The sequence below is a fragment of the Anomaloglossus baeobatrachus genome, chromosome 5 (genome assembly GCF_048569485.1).
Source record: "Anomaloglossus baeobatrachus isolate aAnoBae1 chromosome 5, aAnoBae1.hap1, whole genome shotgun sequence".
NCBI lineage: Eukaryota > Metazoa > Chordata > Amphibia > Anura > Aromobatidae > Anomaloglossus > Anomaloglossus baeobatrachus.
Window position 1 is genome coordinate 567878306 of NC_134357.1, and position 21270 is coordinate 567899575.

General features: G+C 53.4%; 1 protein-coding gene across 1 annotated transcript in view; it reads left to right on the top strand.

Annotated features, from left to right (window-relative positions):
* LOC142313047 (uncharacterized) overlaps nucleotides 1-21270 on the top strand; it is a 167376-nt gene that overhangs the window by 122688 nt on the left and 23418 nt on the right. Inside the window, 2 exon segments of the mRNA XM_075352033.1 lie at nucleotides 19951-20019; nucleotides 20217-20307. Coding sequence (XP_075208148.1) covers nucleotides 19951-20019; nucleotides 20217-20307 — 160 coding nt within the window.

Genomic DNA, 21270 nt, shown 5'->3' on the forward strand with positions numbered 1-21270 from the left:
CCCCCCCCAAGGGCTAAACCTTCAGCCAGTACTGACATGCCTCCTGACAATGTTAATGTGTTATCTATGAATGATGTAAGGGAGGAGGGAGTGAACTCTGATTTTTCTGCTTGCACAGACACCATAGACACACACACAGCTGCAGCTGTGACAGGGGAGAGGGTCCGAGAAATGTGTGACAATGCCTCTACAAGTGATCAGCCAGTGAGCTGGGATCTGTTGCCCTCTGCAGGGATAAGCAGAGAGCAGGGTGCTGCAGAGGGAGAACCAGTGTGTGGGGTGGGGGCTACCACAGCAAATGTGGGGTCCCCAGAGATTTCATAGCGGGGTTCTGTTCCTGCAGGGGGGGAACAGGCCGGTGAGATTGGGGCTGGCCCAGGAGCGGAAGTGCTCCCAGGTAAGATCTCCGTGCATGGTTCCCCCACAACCGGGGTGTCCGGAAGCCAGGTAGGTCTGCCTGAACCGGCGACTTGGTCAGAACGGAGGAGGAGCAGGCACGACCCACGGTCACAGCGGCTGTGGCTGCCGTCACCCGAAGGGAGTGCTGGAAGCCAAGGGGCCTCCCGGAGGTCCGATAGCTCTTCCCCTACTGACCAAGTGGCAGCCGAGTCAGGCGGAGGCCAGGACACCGGTCCCGGGGTACTGACCGAAGATGTGACAGTCTCGTCGATTCTGGCCACATCTAGTCAGGAGTTTCAGGCAGCGTTAGAAGCTGACGACAGCCTGAAAGCTCTTAAGGAGCAGGCGGCACAGCCCCCTCAGACTCGGACCCGGAGCGAGTGGTGTGGGACCAAGGACGGCTGTACCGGGTCACGGTCCAGCAGGGTTCACCGGAGGCGTGGCCCAGGGATTGACAGTTGGTGGTACCCTATCCGTTCCAGACGGAGTTGTTGGGGATCGCACATGAGATTCCGATGGCCGGACACCTAGGGATCGCTAAGACCAAGGCCAGGTTAAACCAGCATTTCTACTGGCCAAAAATGGGGGCCGATGTGGCTGCCTACTGCCGTTCGTATGAAACCTGTCAGAGAGTGGGGAAGGTGGGGCCACACCCCAAAGCCCCACTGGTATCTCTGCCCATCATATATGAGCCTTTCAGGAGGGTGGCTGTGGATCTGGTCGGCCCGCTGGCCATCCCCAGCAGCTCCGGGAAACGCTTCATACTGACGGTAGTGGACTATGCCACCCGGTACCCTGAAGCAGTGGCCTTGGCGTCCATTCGGGCTGACAAGGTGGCCACTGCATTGCTGGAGATTTTCTCCTAGTGGGTTTTTCCCTGGAAATGCTCACTGACCGGGGGACCCAATTCATGTCACAGCTGATGGAGGCCCTCTGTAAGCAAGTCCAGGTGCAACATCTGGTGGCCAGCCCGTACCATCCGCAGACTAATGGCCTGTGCGAGCGGTTCAATGGCACCTTAAAGCAGATGCTTAAGATGTTGGTCGACTCCCACGGGCGCGTATCTCCCACACCTGTTATTTGCTTACCGGGAGGTTCCACAGGCCTCAACGGGATTCTCACCGTTTGAGCTCCTGTACGGGCGACGTGTGCGGGGCCCCCTGGCTCTGGTGAAAGAGGCTTGGGAAGGGGATTTGGCCACCCCTGGAGTGTCGGTTATCGAGTATGTCATGCGCTTCCGGGACAAAATGCAGGCCTTGACGCAACTGGTACACGACAATATGGCTCAAGCCCAGGCCGATCAGAAGCGTTGGTACGACCAGAACGCTTGTGAGAGGACCTACCAAATGGGTCAAAAGGTGTGGGTACTGGTCCCCGTACCACAGGACAAGCTTAAGGCAGCCTGGGAAGGCCCATACCTCGTGTACCAGCAGCTCAACCCTGTAACGTACCTGGTCACCCTGGACCCTGCTCGTGGAAGGCGGAAGCCCTTCCATGTGAACATGATGAAGGCACATCATGAGCGGGAGGCATGTGCGCTCCCCGTGTGCAACCTGCCCGAGGAGGGAGAAGCGGAAATCCTCTTGGATATGCTAGCCCAGGTTAGGGCAGGCAGATCCATTGAGGATGTGGAGGTTGGCCACCAGCTCTTGGAGGGCCAACGGTCCCAGTTGTGGGCCACCCTACACCCTTTCCGGGGGTTGTTTACCAACCAGCCCGGAAGGACTGACTTGGCTGTCCATCACGTGGACACTGGGGAGCATCCCTCGATCCGGCGTTCAGCATATCGGGTCTCCCTGGAGGTGCAGCAACACATGCGCCAGGAGATTGACGAGATGCTGAAGCTGGGGGTGATCCAGGCATCCAACAGCGCTTGGGCCTCGCTTGTAGTCCTCGTCCCTAAGAAGGACCGAACCACTCGGTTCTGCATGGACTACAGGGGGCTCAATGCTGTCTTGGTCGCCGATGCGTACCCAATGCCATGCATCGATGACCTGCTCGATCAGTTGGCCGGGGCTCAGTACCTGACCATCATGGATCTGAGCCGGGGATATTGGCAGATCCCCCTGACTCGCAAGGCCAGGGAACGCTCTGCCTTTATTACCCCATTTGGACTGTACGAGTCCACGGTGATGCCATTCGGGATGAGGAATGCCCCTGCCACTTTCCAGCGGATGGTCAACACCCTGCTCACGGGACTTGAAGGGTACGCGGCCGCGTACCTGGATGACATTGCCGTCTTCAGTCCCACCTGGGAGGACCACCTAGAGCATCTAGCACAGGTGCTTAGGCGGATCCACCAGGCAGGTTTGACCATCCAGCCGGGAAAGTGTCAGCTGGCCATGAGCGAGGTCCAGTACCTCGGTCACCGGGTAGGCGGGAGAACTCTGAAGCCCGAGCCTGAGAAAGTGGAGGCCATCGCATCCTGGCCCACCCCCAGGACCAAGAAGCAGGTGATGTCCTTCTTGGGAACCGCCGGGTACTATAGGAGGGTTCACAAGTTCCATGTATACCATCTCACACTCCGGCTCACTTTTTTGTTTTTACTATAGGAGGTTTGTTCCACGCTATAGTAGCCTGGCAAAGCCCTTGACGGACCTCACCAAGAAGAAGCTGCCCTCTGCAGTCGATTGGACAATGGACTGAGAGACAGCCTTCCAGGCCCCAAAGGACGCCCTGTCCAGCCCGCCCGTGCTACAGGCAGCCGACTTCACGCAGCCGTTTGTAGTACAGACCGACGCCAGTGACTTCGGCCTCGGTGCGGTGCTCAGTCAGGTGGACTCTGCGAGCCAAGAGCACCCAGTCTTGTACCTGAGCAGGAAGCTGTTACCGAGGGAGGTGGCCTATTCCACGATGGAAAAGGAATGCTTGGCCATAGTGTGGGCCCTGCAGCGTCTGCAACCCTATCTATACGGGTGCCACTTCATCGTGGAGATGGACCACAATCCCCTCAGCTGGTTGCACACCGTCTCTGGGACGAATAGGCGGTTGTTGCGATGGAGCCTTGCGCTCCAGCAATACAACTTCATCAGTCGCCACAAAAGGGGCCGTGACCACGGTAACGCAGATGGGCTGTCCCGACAAGGAGAGGTCGCGGACGGGCGCACGGGGGAACACCGGAGTGTGCTGCCCCCTAGCGCCCTCAAAAGGGGGGAGGTGTGAGGAAAATCCTGGGATATGAAGAGGAATTATGATTTCCAGTCATAATCGCTCTCATCACTCCATGGCAGTGCCCCTCCCTTCTTGGTCTCAGATGTCCAACATCTGGGAAGGTGTCACATCCCAGCAACACATCCCATGGCCATCTCCTGTGATATGGAGATTGGATAATCTGGGAACAGTGGACACAGGATGACTCCCTGCCGTGACCCTGTAACAAGAGTTTGTATCTCATTAGCAAGCTTGGAAGTATCCAGACAGAACGACTCCAGTAAAATATGGTTAATATCTCGTGAGCCATATTTCCGATAAATGTGGCAACCATAAAAACGGTGTTTCCGCATGCGGATGATGCTGGCACACCTTTTTTATGGGAGTGGGACCTTGGGAAGTACCCCAGGCGTGATATCGGCCGGTGGGGAACTGGCAGACAGGTCATGAGTCCTCTCGTTTCGCAGCTAAATTCATAACTGTCACAATGAGAGCATTGACGTCTGCCTACGACGCTCCCAGGCAAAGTTATGGTCAATATCCCCTTTCTGGATAATTCTGACTCAAAGCGGGGGGAGTGGCAGTGCTTCCCTGTGAGGCCACTAAGGTAGGAGGGGACCTGGATTTGCCCAGGTTGATAACCCCAATTCGGCCATTTTCCAGGGTTCTTTCGCCGGGGGTCACGTGTAGGAAACATCTGTGGGAAGGATCCTAGAAACCTGGTCTACAGCGCCCCCCTGTGGCCAGACGCACAAGGTAACTGATTGAATTGTAAACCTGTTTGTAATCCATATCTTGCTTGTAACTGTACTCTGACCGATGTATATTCTGTAGATCCCCTATTGTATATATTGTAGTTTCTAGTGTGGCTTAGGCCGATTAAATTATATAATTAATCTTGGGCTGTTCTGTTATCTCGATCTTGAACCCCACGTCTGTGTGTTCGGCTAATAGTTACCGTAAATCGGTTGGTGGCAGCGAGTGTGTGCCAAGGATCATTGTGGGGCGGCCAGTGAGAGGCGAGGAGGTTCTTATATATTCCGTCCGCGGAGGTCGGAGGAATATATACCTTGCTCTCACCGGGGACCCTTCAATCATCGGCACAGGAGAATAGCGGCCTCCTTGCTTATTTTCGGGCAATTCCATAATTGGCCTGACTATAAGAGGGGCGCTAGAAAGCTTGTCACGTGCACTGTCTGTCGGTCGGGAGGTATAAAGGAGGGGTGACCCCCCCACTTGTTACCCCCCGATCGTGACATTGGTGGCCAGCACGGGGGATTTCTGAGTGACCCCCCCCGGTGCTTCGTGACAACCCCTATATACTACACCTGTAATAAAGCTACATCACTACACCCCATATACTACATCACTGTATACACAACACCATATACTACACCTGTAAAACTACACCACTACACCCCCAGTATTAGTCACCAGTCCCCCCCTTCCCCATTGTCCCCTCCTCAGCTTATTAGTCACTACTTACCTCTCCCTTGTTATGGTCCCCGTCCTCAGGCACCTCCGTACAGGCCCCCCGCTGAGCTGCTCCTTCTGTTGTATGGGCCCTGGCTGCGCTGATGCTCTTCTCTGAGGGGCCCCCGTCGCTGCTTCTCTCTGTGAAGGCCCCCGCTGTGCCGCTCTTCTCCTGCCGGCTGGGCGGGAACTTTTGAAATTACACACTCGCGCGCAGTACTGATAACATCACAGCGTGCGCGTGTCACAGAGAAAGTGCCGGCAGGGAACAGAGGAGAGATTCTTGCGTTCCGCTGCCTGCACTGACTGTGCGGAGCTGCAGGATCTCTCCTTGCCCGGCACGCTGCAGCCCGGCTCCACTGCACCGGCTGAAGACGGGCGGGCCGGTCACAGAGAGTAGGCGGGCTGGATGTGGCCCGCCCCTTGCCTAGGTCTGGTTTATGAGGAACATCCTCTGTACAGTAACTCCATTCTAGCTGTCGCACTACTGAGGTGACTAGATCGGAGTTGCTGCACTGAGGCAAATGATTTCTGAGCTCACTGTACTATCTATAAGGACGTCTGGTGTACATCAACTCCATTATAGATATTTCAGTAGAGATGACAAGATCGGAGTTGTTGCACCTAGGTCCATGATTTCTGGGTACTGTTTATAAGGACGTCCTCCCTGCAGCAACTCCATTCTATCTCACTACAGAGATGACTAGAGCAGAGTTGCTGCACTGAGGCTCATGACTGCTGAGCTCACAGTACTGTCTATAAGGACGGCCTCAGCCAGTCCATACATTGTGTTCAGAGATTGTACTGACGTTAATAGATGTTTGAATAAGCCCTTATACAGATTACATGAAGTCTCCCATACACAGGGCTAAAGTCGCCAGGATCAGACAACTATCTGATGTGTATGGGAGCTTTCCTACCTACCTCGAGAATGGATGTCAAGGGAGGGAAGGAACGGCGTGTTGAATTCCACTTGTTGATCCTTTTGTTCTCTTGAAAGATAATCCACCCCCAGAGGAGGCTGATATCTGCTCTCAGATAGGGAACACAAGAACAATTGGCCGAGCACTCCTGTATGTGACAGTCAAGAGAGAGCTGTTGGCCAAATGATTGTAGGGATTGTTTACGGGCCTTAAAGGGATCGTTTAGTGAAAACAAGTTATCACCTATCCATGGGCCAGGTGATGTACCTGCTGATTGGAATAACGAGGAATTTTTATTCATATGTTTCAGGTATGTGTGACATCCATTTTTAACACGGATGCCACATGTACTCATGTTATTCTATGGTGTTCCTCACACATGCATGTGTTTACATGGACCGTGTGGCCCCACATTTCCCTGCACACAGACATGTCTGTTTTTTCTCCGGCAGCACGGGTGTCACACACTGATGTGATCCATGTGACATGTACCGGAGAAAACACGTGTCTCTGAAATAAAATGAATTTTTATACTCACTTGTCTCCAGCCCTGCTGTCACTTGCTTCCGATCCCTGCTTATTATACTCAATGAATATGCACTGCACGGAGGACCAGGAAGCAGCAGAGACATCAGTGCCAGGGACAGCATCGCTGGCGACAGGTGAGTATCCAAGGAACTCTGATGATATCCTGACGACACCCACGCTACCGCGGGTGTAGCGACAGTGACTTCACGGGTTCATCAAATTTCATTGGGAACTCCGATGAACCCATGACATTACTGCCGCGACACCGACAGTAGCGCAGACGTCACAGGGGTGTCATCAGGATGCCATCTGAGTTCATTGTGAACTCTAATTAACCCGTGACATCACTGCCGCGCCCGGACTGCCGAAATCCAATTGGGGGCGGCCACGTCAATCCCATACTGCTGACCTGAGTAACCTGAGCTCACCTTATGAGATGCAGGTCACCGAACGGAAGCATACACAGCAGTGTGTGTGTGCCCTCACAACCAATGAGGAACGTTGAGTTCTCCATTGAACGTGACAGCAGTATGGGATTGACATGGCCTCCCCCAATTGGATTTCTGCAGACCAGGATTAGGGCTTTGATAGAGAAATAAATTGGGGAAAAAAAAGAGGGTGTCTCTTGTCTTTATTTATTTATTGAACGATTCTCTTTTTAATGTCTTTCCAGGTTTACTTTTGGGGAAAGTCGTGGGACCTCACCATGGATTACGGCAGAATTTTTTTTAAATTTATAAAAATCAAATAAATTGGTGAATAAGGTCTGAGTCGGAGGTTTTTGTTCAAATAAACTTTGTTATTCTCTAGTCTTCTTTCAACTACTGGATTAGTAGTAGGGGTGTATGCTGGAGCTGGCATCAACCCCACAAATATTACCCCGTTTGCCATTGCACCAGAGCAACGGGAAGAGCCAGGTCCAGCACTACAATTGGCGCATCTAATGGATATGCCACTTCTCGGGCGTCTGTGGGCTGCTATTGTTAGACTGGAAAGGGCCAAATAACCATGGCCCTTTCCACTCTAATAGTATCATCCCCCAGTTGTCTGCTGTACCATGGCTGTTTTTTTAGTAAAAATGGAGGGGACCCCACGTAATTTTTTTAAATCTAAAAATTTAAAAAAATAGGCGTGGGATCCCCTCTATTTTTCCATAACCAGCCAATGTACAGCAGACAACTGAAGGTTGCAGCCTGCAGCTGCTGCTGTTCCTGTGCTGGCTTTTTTTTTTTTTTAAATTAAAAAATAAAAATGGTTTAAAACAGCTGGTCAAGCTATCTCTATATCACTATTCTATTAGTTATATTTATCTTTCTATATCTATAATTTTTCAGGTTTTCCACATTAAAAAAATGTAAAAAAAAAACAACAAAACAGAACATTCATTTCAGTATCTTACTTTTCTTTACTGGTACCACACGGACGACCATACCGGTATGTGTGGCTTGCACCTGTTTAAACACTGACATCTGAATGGGGCCTTATGGATACCCATCTACTGTATGTACTATCGTTTTGAGTTGCTGCAAATTCTCAAAATTTCTAAGGAGTATTCTTACCCTCTGTAAAATATTTAGTGTGACCTCTGCCAGAGCCTGTCCTGTGGAACAGTGGTGGCAACAGCTTCAGACGCTCAGCGAAAAGCAACTTACGTCCCTTTAAATTAAAAAAAAAAAAAAAAAAGTTTCACCCCATATGACGGGAATCAGGCGGTGTGAGCCTCAGAGTTATGTTGCCACCAAAGGAGGGAAACCTCGAGAAACAGGACTGGGGTCTAATAAATGGGGGCATGAGAGAGGGTCAGGGGGCTGCTAAAGACAGAAAATAAATTGTCAGCGAGATCTGATCAGTTTACTGTGGGTCTACATGCGAGGATTTTGATTTGTTTTGGAAACTACCTACAACAATGTGTGAGCGCAGCCCGAGCGGCAGTGACTGCTCACTAATGTCACACCGAGCTTTATCATTACAAAAATGAACATTCATCCCAAACTTCTAGAACAGTTTTATTAAAACAAGCATATCAATAATAAAAAAAAAAAAAAAAGAAATATATTTATACAGTTTTATTTCTATAGAGAACCATTGATTCCATGCTGTACATGGGAACGGGTTACACACAAAATACAGATATAAATTACAGTGAATAAACCAATCCTGACAGACGGGGACAGAGGGGAGAGGACCCTGCCCTCGGGGGGTTACAGTCTACAGCAGGGGTGGGGAACCTTTTTACTGTCGGGGGCCATTTGGAATGTCCTACTAACCTTTGGGGGCCGCACAACATTATCAACTTTATCAACATTATCAACATTATCAACAATTATCCCCAGTCTCCTGGAACTCGCTGCCTCAACACGTCAGACTATCCCCTACCCTTGCAAACTTCAAACGGAACCTGAAAACTCATCTGTTCAGAAATGCCTACAATCTACAATGAACTCGCTGCCGCCCGACCACCGTGCGGAGCTGCCGCCCGACCACCGTGCGGAGCTGCCGCCCGACCACCGTGCGGAGCCGCCGCCTGACCTACACCCCACCTATTGTCTCCTCCCCATAATCCTATAGAATGTAAGCCCGCAAGGGTAGGGCCCTCTTCCCTCTGTACTAGTCTGTCTACTGTAACTTGTATACGTATTTTGTATGTAACCCCCTTCTCATGTACAGCACCATGGAATTAATGGTGCTCTATAAATAAATAATAATAATAATAATAATAACTTGAAAAATAACCCTGCTATATTTGGTCAAACGATTAATTAACTCAGCCCTACTGTGGAGGCAGGAGCTGCTTCTCTTTGGTGCGACTGTGATGTTCGGTGATATTGATCATCTTGTTTCTCACAGCTGCTTTTTTAGGTTTGTCTCAGTCTGGAGATGCTGGGGGCATATACATCATAGGAGGGGCTGGGGCACATAAATTACAGGAGACCCTGGGAGTACACATCACAGGAAGGGCTGGGGCATATACAGCCCTGGCGGTGGCACAGACGTGACTGGGGACAAGGCCAGCACTAGGAGGCAGCACGGACCGCCCTAGGAGGCAGCACGGACTGCCATATGAGGCAGCACGGACCGCCATAGGAGTCATCACTAGGGAGACAAACAGGTCTGGGGGAGCATAGACATCAACAGGAGGGCACGGACTGGGGGGCATAGACAGCAGTGGGAGGGTACAGACGGCAGTAGCGAGTTCAGAGCACTGGGGGGTACAGAGTACTGAGGGGTGGCACACAGCACTGGGGAGCACGGACAGCATAAGGGGGGCACAGACAGCACTGACCGTGGCATGGACAGCACTGGTAGCAGCATGGACAGCATTAGGCGGTGCGGACAGCACTGGGGGGGCATAGACATCACCCAGGGGGTACAGACAGCAGTGGGGGTTTACACACTGTATTAGGGGGTACACGACACTGGGGTGTACACAGCATTAGGGGGTACACACTGTACTGGGGGGTACACACCGCACTGAGCGGGGGCAGCGATGGGTTGAGTACTCACAGGAAGGTGGAGTCACACACACAGCTCAGCACAGGTCCGGGAGGCTGGTAAATCTGCTGCAGCTCTTCTGTGACTTATCGCAGCATGCTGCTTACCCCGCCCACCAGAGCACGCTAGCACAGGCCGGGGTTAAGCCTAGAATGTATGGGCTGCAGTCAAGTCCTGGAAGTCAGGATCTGGATAGAGCCTGTACATTCTAGCATCTACTCTCAGGACATCAGGCATTGGGATTTAAAGGGCCGGCAAGCCGGGAAAAGCGGCGCTGCGGCAGAGCACAGCGGTCCTTGGGAATGTGCCCGGGGGCCGCATAAAAGTAGTCACGGGCAGTATAAGGCCCCGCGGGCCGGAGGTTCCCCACCCCTGGTCTACAGGGCAATGGAGAGGAGACAGAAGGTTGGGGATACAAATATATAACACTGACAGACGGGTACAGAGGGGCGCAGACCCTGCTCTCAGGGGCTTACAGTCAACAGGGCCGGGAAATATACACTCTAACAATCAACTTTACAAATCAATACGTAGAATTAAGCCATGTTGGACATTGGTGACAATGAAAGAAAGAAAATCTTCTGTATCCGAGTCCCGTGCGTTTTAGGTGTAAAAATTGTATTTCTCCATTTACCATAAAAATCCTCTCTTCGTGAATACATTGGAGGACACAGGAGGCGTGATGTGGATTAGACCACACTGGTCTCTCGGTCTCTTCGGTCTCTAAGGTGGGACAACGAGGAGCAATTACACCCAGTTGCCAGTAGTCACAAACTGTATTTGAAAAACAAGGGAAGAAGATTAATAAACACACAGAGTTCCCTGTGCAAGCCACCTCCCCTAACGTGCAACACGGCTCACTGCCCAGCATGAGCCACCCACATGCAACACGGCAGCCTGCAAGCCCCCCAACGTGCAACACAGCCCCCTGCCCAGCAAGACCCCCCCAAAGTAAAGCATCACCCTCTACATAGTGCGAGGCCCCCCCATGTGCAGCCTCTCTCCCCCGCGAGCCCCCTTAATGTGCAGACTCTCTCCCCCTGCGAGCCCCCCAATGTGCAGACTCTCTTCCCCTGCAAGCCCCCCCAATGTACAGCCTCTCTCCCCCTGCGAGCCCTCCCCAATGTGCAGCCTCTCTCCCCCTGCGAGCCCCCACAATGTGCAGCCTCTCTCCCCCCTGCGAGCCCCCCCCAACGTGCAGCCTCTCTCCCTGCGAGCCACCCCAACGTGCGGCATTGCCCCCTGACTAGTGCACCTTGCAAGCTTCCCCTCAAAGTGCAACACAGCTCCCTGCAAGTCGCCGCAAAGTGCGGCATCACATCCTGCCTAGTGCGAGCCCCACTAAAACGTGTAGCCTCCCCCTGCGAGCCCCCGCCAACGTGCAACCTCTCTCCCCCTGCGAGCCCCCGCCAACGTGCAACCTCTCTCCCGGAGAGCTCCGCCAACGTGCAACCTCTCTCCCGGAGAGCCCCCCAAATGTACAGCGTATCTCCTCCTGCGAGGCCCCCCAATGTGCAGCCTCTCTCCCCCTGCGAGCCCCCCCAATGTGCAGCCTCCCTCCCCCTGCGAGCCCCCCCAATGTGCAGCCCCTCTCCCCCTGCGAGCCCCCCCAATGTGCAGCCTCTCTCCCCCTGCGAGTCCCCCCCAATGTGCAGCCTCTCTCCCCCTGCAAGCCCCCCTATTGTGCAGCCTCTCTCCCCCTGCGAGCCCCCCCATTGTGCAGCCTCTCTCCCCCTGCGAACCCCCCCATTGTGCAGACTCTCTCCCCCTGCGAGCCCCCCCATTGTGCAGCCTCTCTCCCCCTGCGAGCCCCCCCCATTGTGTAGCCTCTCTCCCCCTGCGAGCCCCCCCATGTGCAGCCTCTCTCCCCCTGCGAACCCCCCCATTGTGCAGCCTCTCTCCCCCTGCGAGCCCCCCCCATTGTGCAGCCTCTCACCCCCTGCAAGCCCCCCCATTGTGTAGCCTCTCTCCCCCTGCGAACCCCCCCCATTGTGCAGCCTCTCTCCCCCTGCAAGCCCCCCCCATTGTGCAGCCTCTCTCCCCCTGCAAGCCCCCCCCATTGTGCAGCCTCTCTCCCCTGCGAACCCCTCCCATTGTGCAGCCTCTCTCCCCCTGCGAGCCCCCCCCATTGTGCAGCCTCTCTCCCCCTGCGAGCCCCCCCCTTATTGTGCAGCCTCTCTCCCCCTGCGAGCCCCCCATTGTGCAGCCTCTCTCCCCCTGTGAGCCCCCCATTGTGCAGCCTCTCTCCCCCTGCGAGCCCCCCATTGTGCAGCCTCTCTCCCCCTGCGAGTCCCCCCATTGTGCAGCCTCTCTCCCCCTGCGAGCGTCCCCATTGTGCAGACTCTCCCCCCCTGCGAGCCCCCCCATTGTGCAGCCTCTCCCCCCCTGCGAGCCCCCCCATTGTGCAGCCTCTCCCCCCCTGCGAGCCCCCCGAATGTGCAGCCTTTTCCCCCCGCGAGCCCCCCGAATGTGCAGCCTCTCTCCCCCTGCGAGCAGCCCCGAATGTGAGCCTCTCTCCCCCTGCGAGCCCCCCCGAATGTGCAGCCTCTCCGCCTGCGAGCCCTCACAATGTGCAGCCTCTCCCCCCCTGTGAGCCCCCTCAATGTGCAACCTCTCCCCCCTGCGAGCCCCCCAAATGTGCATCTTCTCTCCCCCTGCAAGTAACCCCCCCAACGTGCAGGCTCTCTCCCTGGGAGCCCCTCCAACGTGCAGCATTGCCCCCTGCGAGCCCCCCAACGTGCAGCATTGCCCCCTGCCTAGTGCGCCTTGCAAGCACCCCTCCAAAGTGTAACACAGCTCCCTGCAAGTCGCCGCAAAGTGCGGCATCCCATCCTGCCTAGTGCGAGCCCCACTAAAACGTGTAGCCTCCCCCTGCGAGCCCCCGCCAACGTGCAGCCTCTCTCCCTGCGAGCCCCCCCCGAATGTGCAGCCTCTCCCCCTGCGAGCCCCATCCAACGTGCACCTTCTCTCCCCGAGAACCCCCCGCAATGTGCAGCCTCTCCCCGAGAACCCCCCCAATGTGCAGCCTCTCTCCCCCTGCGAGCCCCCCCAATGTGCAGCCTCTCTCCCCCTGCGAGCCCCCCCAACGTGCAGCCTCTCTCCCTGCGAGCCACCCCAACGTACAGCATTGCCCTCTGCTAGCCCCCCAACGTGCAGCATTGCCCCCTGACTAGTGCGCCTTGCAAGCTTCCCCATAAAGTGCAACACAGCTCCCTGCAAGTAGCCGCAAAGTGCGGCATCACACCCTGCCTAGTGCGCCTTGCAAGCCCCCCCCAAACTGCAACACAGCCCCCTCCAAGCCCCTTAAAGTGCGGCATTACCCCTACACAGTGCAAGCCCCTCTAAAACGTGCAGCCTCCCCCTTGCCCAGGGCGAGCCCCCCCAGACGTGCAGCATCGCCCCTGCGAGCCCCCCCAGATGTGCAGCGTTGCCCCCTGCGAGCTCCCCCCAGACGTGCAGCGTCGCCCCCTGCGAGCCCCCCCAGACGTGCAGTGTCGCCCCCTGCGAGCCCCCCCCAGACGTGCAGTGTCGCCCCCTGCGAGCCCCCCCAGACGTGCAGTGTCGCCCCCTGCGAGCCCCCTCCCCAGACGTGCAGCGTCGCCCCCTGCGAGCCCCCCCAGACGTGCAGCGTCGCCCCCTGCGAGCCCCCCCCAGACGTGCAGCGTCACCCCCTGCGAGCCCCCCCCAGACGTGCAGTGTCGCCCCCTGCGAACTCCCCCCAGACGTGCAGCGTCGCCCCCTGCGAGCCCCCCCTCAGACGTGCAGCGTCGCCCCCTGCGAGCCACCCACAGACGTGCAGCGTCGCCCCCTGCGAGCCCCCCCAGACAGATTCCCGGGAATCGTGGCCTATTTAAGTGATTTTTTTTCTACTGGACTAGTGTGTACCAAAGAGAGAAGAAAACATTTTATTTAATTTCTGTTTGCGATAGAAATAACCGATTATCATTACTTTTGGATCGCCCCTCTCTCATATATATATATATATATATATATATATATATATATATATATATATATATATATATATATATATATAAAAAATTACATATTGTATTACATATTTACAATTAGTTTTTTGTGTTCTATAGTTGTATTCCAATAAATATATTTTATGTTCTATCTAAATATCTTGATTATTGTATCATAAATATTATTAAATGTCTGATGTTCACATTGTACTACAATTTTTCACTTAAATATAAGCAATATACTAAATGTTATTATTTACTATGTTTTTGTTGAAAACTGTTTTTTGTCACTTACACAGTGTATTACAGTTATATATAACACTATGTAATACACTATGTAAGTGGCAAAAAACAGTTTTCAACAAAAACATAGTAAATAACATTTGTGCAGTCCATGAATTTGTTCTAAGAAATAGAATTGCCTCCATCAGATCCTCCTTCGCAGATTACCTCAAATCTGACGTAATAATTTTAAGGCTAGAGAACAACCTCTCTACAGTAACTTGGGTTGGAGGCAAAGGCGTAACCACGTGGGCAACATCTCTAACAATTTCCGGGTATAAAGGAATTGGCTCATGTACAGTCAGTTTTGATGAATTTGATAGCAAGTGAAAAATTTTACTGAAATATAGTCAATCTGCTGCTATAGGAGACGGAGTGAAATCTTTTTCCTTGCAGCAACGCTTTGCTTGCTCCACGTCATCCAAATACTTGTCAAAGTTAAACTCCTCATCTGATGAGGATGAAGATATGACAGCAGTAGCACTGTCAGGCTCCAAGTCCTCTTGCGCCCGGCAGTCCTGTAGATGCTCATTCTAACTGCTACCTCAGTCAGAGCTTCTTTTCCTTAAGTAAGCTGTTCATCATCAAGCAGTATACGATGACTTGGGTCCACATAAACAACTGCCAGAAGAATTTTATTTTCCAATAGCTGTGTCTCTCTCTGTTTCATTGAAGCAGAAATGCCATCTGTGATTCAACCTCCTCTTTGGGACAGGCAAAATAGCAAGTTCTTCCACTCCCTTATGAAAATGCCAGGAGTTAAATCCTCAGCTTGTAATTTTTTAGTCACGGAAAATGGGTGATTAAGCAATTCCTTCAATTCAGCCACCTGTGTCCATTGACCTTCATTTAATGTTACTTGAGGGTTCACCATATCTATAAGAAACAATTTTAGTTCAAGCAATCGCTCAGTCATTAAATAAGTGCTGCCTCACTGAGTGGCTTGATCAACAATTGGTCCTTTCCCAGCACGTCTCTTAAAGATGGAATCAATTTTAGGGGTTCTGGCGGCAATAAACAACCTCCTCACTTTTCCAATTAGATTTCGAGCATGTCCGCCCACTCATCCGGATTTTCGGCGGATGCGGCGCACGCCAGTACAGTATGATACAGTACAGTGGCAGCGTTGCAACTTCCGGGTCACATGACAGCATGTGACTGGCGTTTGTCGTGTTGCCACTGTACTGTATACACTGTACTGGAGTGCGCCGCATCCGCCAAACCAGCGAAAAGCCGGATGTGTGAAACCGGGGTCCCTCTTGCAGACTCTCTCTTATTGCCAGCTGCAGCGTGTGCACAACAAAGCGCATGTGATGAATGTGAAAGTGTTTTGAAGCAGCTTCAACAAGATCATCTAATCTTAAAGTATCATTTTGCTGTTCTCCTGTTGTAATATCTGTTTGTTCCTCAGTTACATGAACAGCACTATAGCTCCATCTCACACATACTGAATCCTCACTCATCAGTGTAATTGTACTTATCAAGTTTGAAGCATTGTCCTTTACAATAGCAAGAACCTGTTCTTTTTTGCGTTCCTAATCTTGTAGAACTTTTTCCACTAAGGCCTGGAGAAACTGGCTGGTGTGATGAGCTTTACTATCTTTTACTGCCAGTGTCTTACTAGACACCCCATACTTTGCACTGACGAGGGGCAAGCACCCCGAAACACCGTGTCTGCAAATTGGGATTCTGATCTGGCATATATATCCTAAGTTATATTGAAAGGATTGTTAAAAATCCACATTTAACTTTTATGATCGCTACTTCCAATAGGTGGCGCTGCGCTAGAGTTTGTCTCCTGTCCTGGAGAGAAAATTTGAGTGTCTTACTAACAATTTCTTTCTTGTCACATATCGAGCATTGATGGCAAAATAATTCAGTAGAATGCAGTGACTCTGGACATCCCAGCAAAGGCAATGGGTTTCAAGATAGGACATTCAGACACAGCGTTTTGTGAGGATCCCCACAAAGAATGAGTAGTCAGTTTGTGGCGTTTTTCTAATCTGCTTTTGCTATTCAAAGCATTATGAGCTCAAAAACCTTTCAGGTGATGCGTTTTTTTAAAAAGCTGATCTGCTTTTGCAGCTGACAAACGTATCCGCAAAAAACGCTGCAAAAACGAAATGAATGTAGCCTTAGATCAGGAACAGAACAGCCATTTATAGGACATTTCATAACTTTCCCAAATTCCTATGAAAAAATTTTCATCACACTCTGCATTGCACTACTGTCCCCAATTTATTAGATATTTTAGGAGTCGGAGTCGGTGCATTTTATACCGACTCCAACTCCACCAAAATGAGCTCCGACTCCACAGCCCTGCTGCGATCCCCCGCTAACGTGCAGCCTCTCTCCCTGCGAGCCCCCGCTAACATGCAGCCTCTCTCCCTGCGAGCCCCCGCCAACGTGCAGCCTCTCTCCCTGAGAGCCCCCGCCAACGTGCAGCCTCTCTCCCTGAGAGCCCCCGCCAACGTGCAGCCTCTCTCCCTGAGAGCCCCCGCCAACGTGCAGCCTCTCTCCCTGAGAGCCCCCGCAAACGTGCAACACGGCCCCCTGCAAACCCCCCTTCAACATGCAGCGCGCCTTGTCCGCTCTGCGAGCCCCCCCAAAGTGCAACACAGCCCCCTGCAAGCCCCTTATAGTGCAGTATCACCCTCTACACAGTGCAAGCCCCTCTAAAACGTGCAACCTCCCCCCTGCCAAGGGCGAGCCCTCAAAACGCGCACCATTGCCCCACTACCCAGGGCGAGTCCCCCAGACGTGCAGCGTTGCCCCTGCGAGCCCCCCCAGACGTGCAGCGTCGCCCCCTGCGAGCTCTCCTCAGACGTGCAGCATCGCAGCCTGCGAGCCCCCCCCCCAGACGTGCAGCGTCGCCCCCTGCGGGCCAACCCCAGACGTACAGCGTCGCCCCCTGCGAGCCAACCCCAGACGTGCAGCGTCGCCCCCTGCGAGCCCCCCCCAGACGTGTAGCGTCGCCCCCTGCGAGCCCCCCCAGACGTGCAGCGTCGCCCCCTGCGAGCCCCCCCCAGACTTGCAGCGTCGCCCCCTGCGAGCCCCCCCCCCAGACGTGCAGCGTCGCCCCCTGCGAGCCGCCCCAGACGTGCAGCGTCGCCCCCTGCGAGCCTCCCCCAGACGTGCACTGTCGCCCCCTGCGAGCCCCCCCCCAGACGTGCAGCGTCGCCCCCTGCGAGCCCCCCCCAGACGTGCAGCGTCGCCCCCTGCGAGCCCCCCCCAGACGTGCAGCGTTGCACCCTGCGAGCCCCCCCCCAGACGTGCAGCGTCGCACCCTGCGAGCCCCCCCCCAGACGTGCAGCGTCGCCCCCTGCGAGCCCCCCCAGACGTGCAGCGTCGCCCCTTGCGAGCCCCCCCCAGACGTGCGTCGCCCCCTGCGAGCCACCCCCCCGGATGTGCAGCGTCGCCCCCTGCGAGCCCCCCCAGACATGCAGCGTCACCCCCTGCGAGCCCCCCAGATGTGCAGCGTCGCCCCCCTGCGAGCCCCCCCCCGACGTGCAGCGTCGCCTCCTGCGAGCCCCCCCCAGACGTGCAGCCTCTCTCGCTGAGAGCCCCCGCCAACGTGCAGCCTCTCTCCCTGAGAGCCCCCAACATGCAACACAGCCCCCTGAAAACCCCCCTTCGACATGCAGCGTGCTTTGTGCGCTCTGCGAGCCCCCCAAAGTGCAACACAGCCCCCTGCAAGCCCCTTAAAGTGCAGCATCACCCCCTACACAGTGCAAGCCCCTCTTAAACTTGCAACCTCCCCCCTGCCCAGGGCGAGCCCCCAAAACGCGCACCATTGCCCCACTACCCAGGGCGAGTCCCCCAGACGTGTAGCGTCGTCCCCTGCGAGCCCCCCCAGACGTGCAGCGTCGCCCCCTGCGAGCCCCCCCAGACGTGCAGCGTGGCCCCCTGCGAGCCCCCCCAGACGTGCAGCGTGGCCCCCTGACAGCCCCCCAGATGTGGAGCATCGACCCCTGCCCAGCGCAAGCCACCCCAAACATGCAGCGTCGCCCTCTGCGAGCCCCCCAAATGTGCAGTATAGCCCCCTGCCCAATGCAAGTTCCCCCAAGCATTCAGCGTCACCCCCTGTGAGCCACCAAACCTGCAGCATCGCCTCCTGCCCAGCGCAAGCCACCCCAAACATGCAGCATCCTCCCCTGCCCAGTGCGAGGCCTTAAACCATGCAACTTCACCCCCTGCGAGCCCTACCAAACGTGCGACACCTCCTGCGAGCCCCCCAAACGAGTAGAGTCACCTCCTGCAAACCCCCCAAACGTGCAGTATAGCCCCCTGCAAGCCGCCCCAAATGTGCAGCATCACCCCGAGAGCCCCCAAACCTACAGCGTCACCCCCTGCCCAGTACAAGCCCCTAAAACGTGCAGCGTCGCCCCCTGCGAGCCCCCCCCCAACGTGCAGTATAGCCCTCTGCCTAGTGCGAGCCCCCCAAAAGTGCGGAGTTACTTCCTGGCAAGTGCAAGCCTCCAGAACGTTCCACATTGTCTCCTGCAAGACCCACCATTCCTTATGAAAGCCTCCACAGCAAAGCTTCCACAGCATCTGGTCGGTGTAACCCCTCCATAAACCCCCTTTCTTATTGAAGCCTCCATAGTACAGTGCTGCAGTTCAGTACATTCACTGTGAGATACACACGAGCTGCAGCCCCCAGCACTGACAGGAGACACTACTCTGTGCCCCCAAAATACAGTCTGAGACCCCAGAGTTATAATTAATGAGGAAAAGCTGAATCTTCTCCACCTCAGGATCCGTCCGCTCTGCACAGAGGAGCCCGAGCACTGCTGCTTCCCGCCCACAGATCTGCACGCACTGAGGAGGCCCCGCCCCTTCTGGTGACGTCTTTCCCTTAAAAAAATCAACTCCACTCTAGATGCTCCCAATCCCATATATCTAGTGTGCGGCTCTGCAGGAGGAGGTGTGTGGAGATTCCCCATTACTGGGCTCAGGCTCCATACACATTAGATGCTGGGGGAGAACAATCGCTCTATAGAAGAGAATTCTCCTGATTGCCCCGTGAAGGATGGATATGGACAGGGACAAGATGGCGGAGAGGATATTACACCTCACCCTAGAGATCCTCTTCCGGCTTACTGGAGAGGTGAGAGATTCTGATGACGTCACATTACACCATTCTTATCTATGGGAATAACAGATGGACAGAACTGGAGAGGTGAGGGCTCTGGAAATGTCTGGAGTGAGATTTCTTACTGTGTCTCTCCATAACCAGGATTACACAGTAGTGAAGAAGACCTCTAGTGAGCGCTGTCAGGCTCCTGTGTCTGAGGGATGGGGAAGACCCCTGAGCCCAATCACGGGGCCTCCACCTCACCCCCCGATACATGAGGACATCAATGACCAGAAGATCCTAGAACTCACCTACAAGATGATTGAGCTGCTGACTGGAGAGGTGACACTGCTGGGAATGCTGGGACATTATACAGTAACGCTATGAAGGGATCGGGGGGTGACGGTATCATTGTATGTGTCAGGTTCCTATAAGGTGTCAGGATGTCACCGTCTATTTCTCCATGGAGGAGTGGGAGTATTTAGAAGGACACAAAGATCTGTACAAGGACGTCATGATGGAGGTTCCCCGGCCCCTCACATCACCAGGTAATACAGGACTAAATACACATGGCCTATAATTATCTGTATGTAAGGAATGAATTCAGCCCCTGTATGTGTCTCCTCCAGGTCTATCCAGTAAGAGGACAACACCAGAGAGATGTCCCCGTCCTCTTCTCCCACAGGACTGTAAACAAGAAGACCCCGATGTTCCTCAGGATCATCAGGTAGATGGAGAGAAGGTGCCATGAAATCTCCCTATGATGTGTAGACGGCTGTGAAGGTCTTGTGCTCAGTCTTGTTTTATCCTCCAGTATTATATGTGTTATACTTGTGTAATGAGAGCAGTGGAGATGGCAGGATTAGAGCTGATCATAGATGGGACTTCTCCATCTGTCTGTGACTTTTACAATATTTGTTTCAGGGGGAAGATCTGACCCATATTAATACTACAGAGACATATCTGAGGGGTGATGAGTGGAGTAAAGAGGGGATTCCTACAGATAATCGCCCAGGTGAGTAGTGACCACTAAATGCAGAGAAGTCAAAGATCAGTCACCGGCTGTGGCTGCTTTACCAGGGTTGTGGTGCTACCATATCAAATGGTCACCATTCTGCCGCTAGACCACCTCATGCTCCTCCACTGAAAATTGTCCCCTTAATTTTGGGCATTGGTCACCTTTCTGTTGGAGTGAGATTTGTTTGAGCCAGAACATACAGGTAGGATCTAACCTATTCCCTGAAATTAAATCCGTTTGACCCTTACATGCCCAGATCTTAAATATGCATAGCCATATGACAGTGTACATAGAATGTGCAGAAAACTTAGAAAATTGTGGGAAGAAATATATCTGTATGGTGGACCCCTAAGCGAGGAGGAATCAGATGAGGACTGGTCAGGAAGGAGACAAAGGTGTCTCCACCATCAGGAGAATCACTGAGATAGGGATAGAGAATAGGGACTGCTAGGAGCTCTTTGTACCCTGCTATCCCATAGTCAGTGTGGCAAAGAGGGAGAAAAGAAAAATCTAATATTTCTTTAAGAAACTCATCTGACAGAAAACATTTACCCCTACAATAGTTTGGATTGCCAAAAGCCACCGAACCACATACTGTAATTACTCCAGATGTTTCACCACTGGTTACTAAATCACTGACGGTGAAGACTGTCGGGGTGGAGGGCGACCATTTTAGATGTGTTATTGTCTATAGTCACAATGTTCCTCTATAGTAGTTAGTACCAAAGCCGCTCTTATTTGATCACCTTCCCCTCCTATCCAGACCCCATTTTTCCAATCTGACATCTGTCTCTTTACATGATAACACCTTTGTAATGCTGAATTTGGTCTCAGTGTTTCTGAGATTTTTTTTTTCTGTGGCACATTTTACTTTATCTTAGTGGTAATCTTAGGCTCATTTGTTTTGCATTTATTTAAGAAAAAAATCCCATAATTCGGCAAAAAGAATTTCAAGTGTTC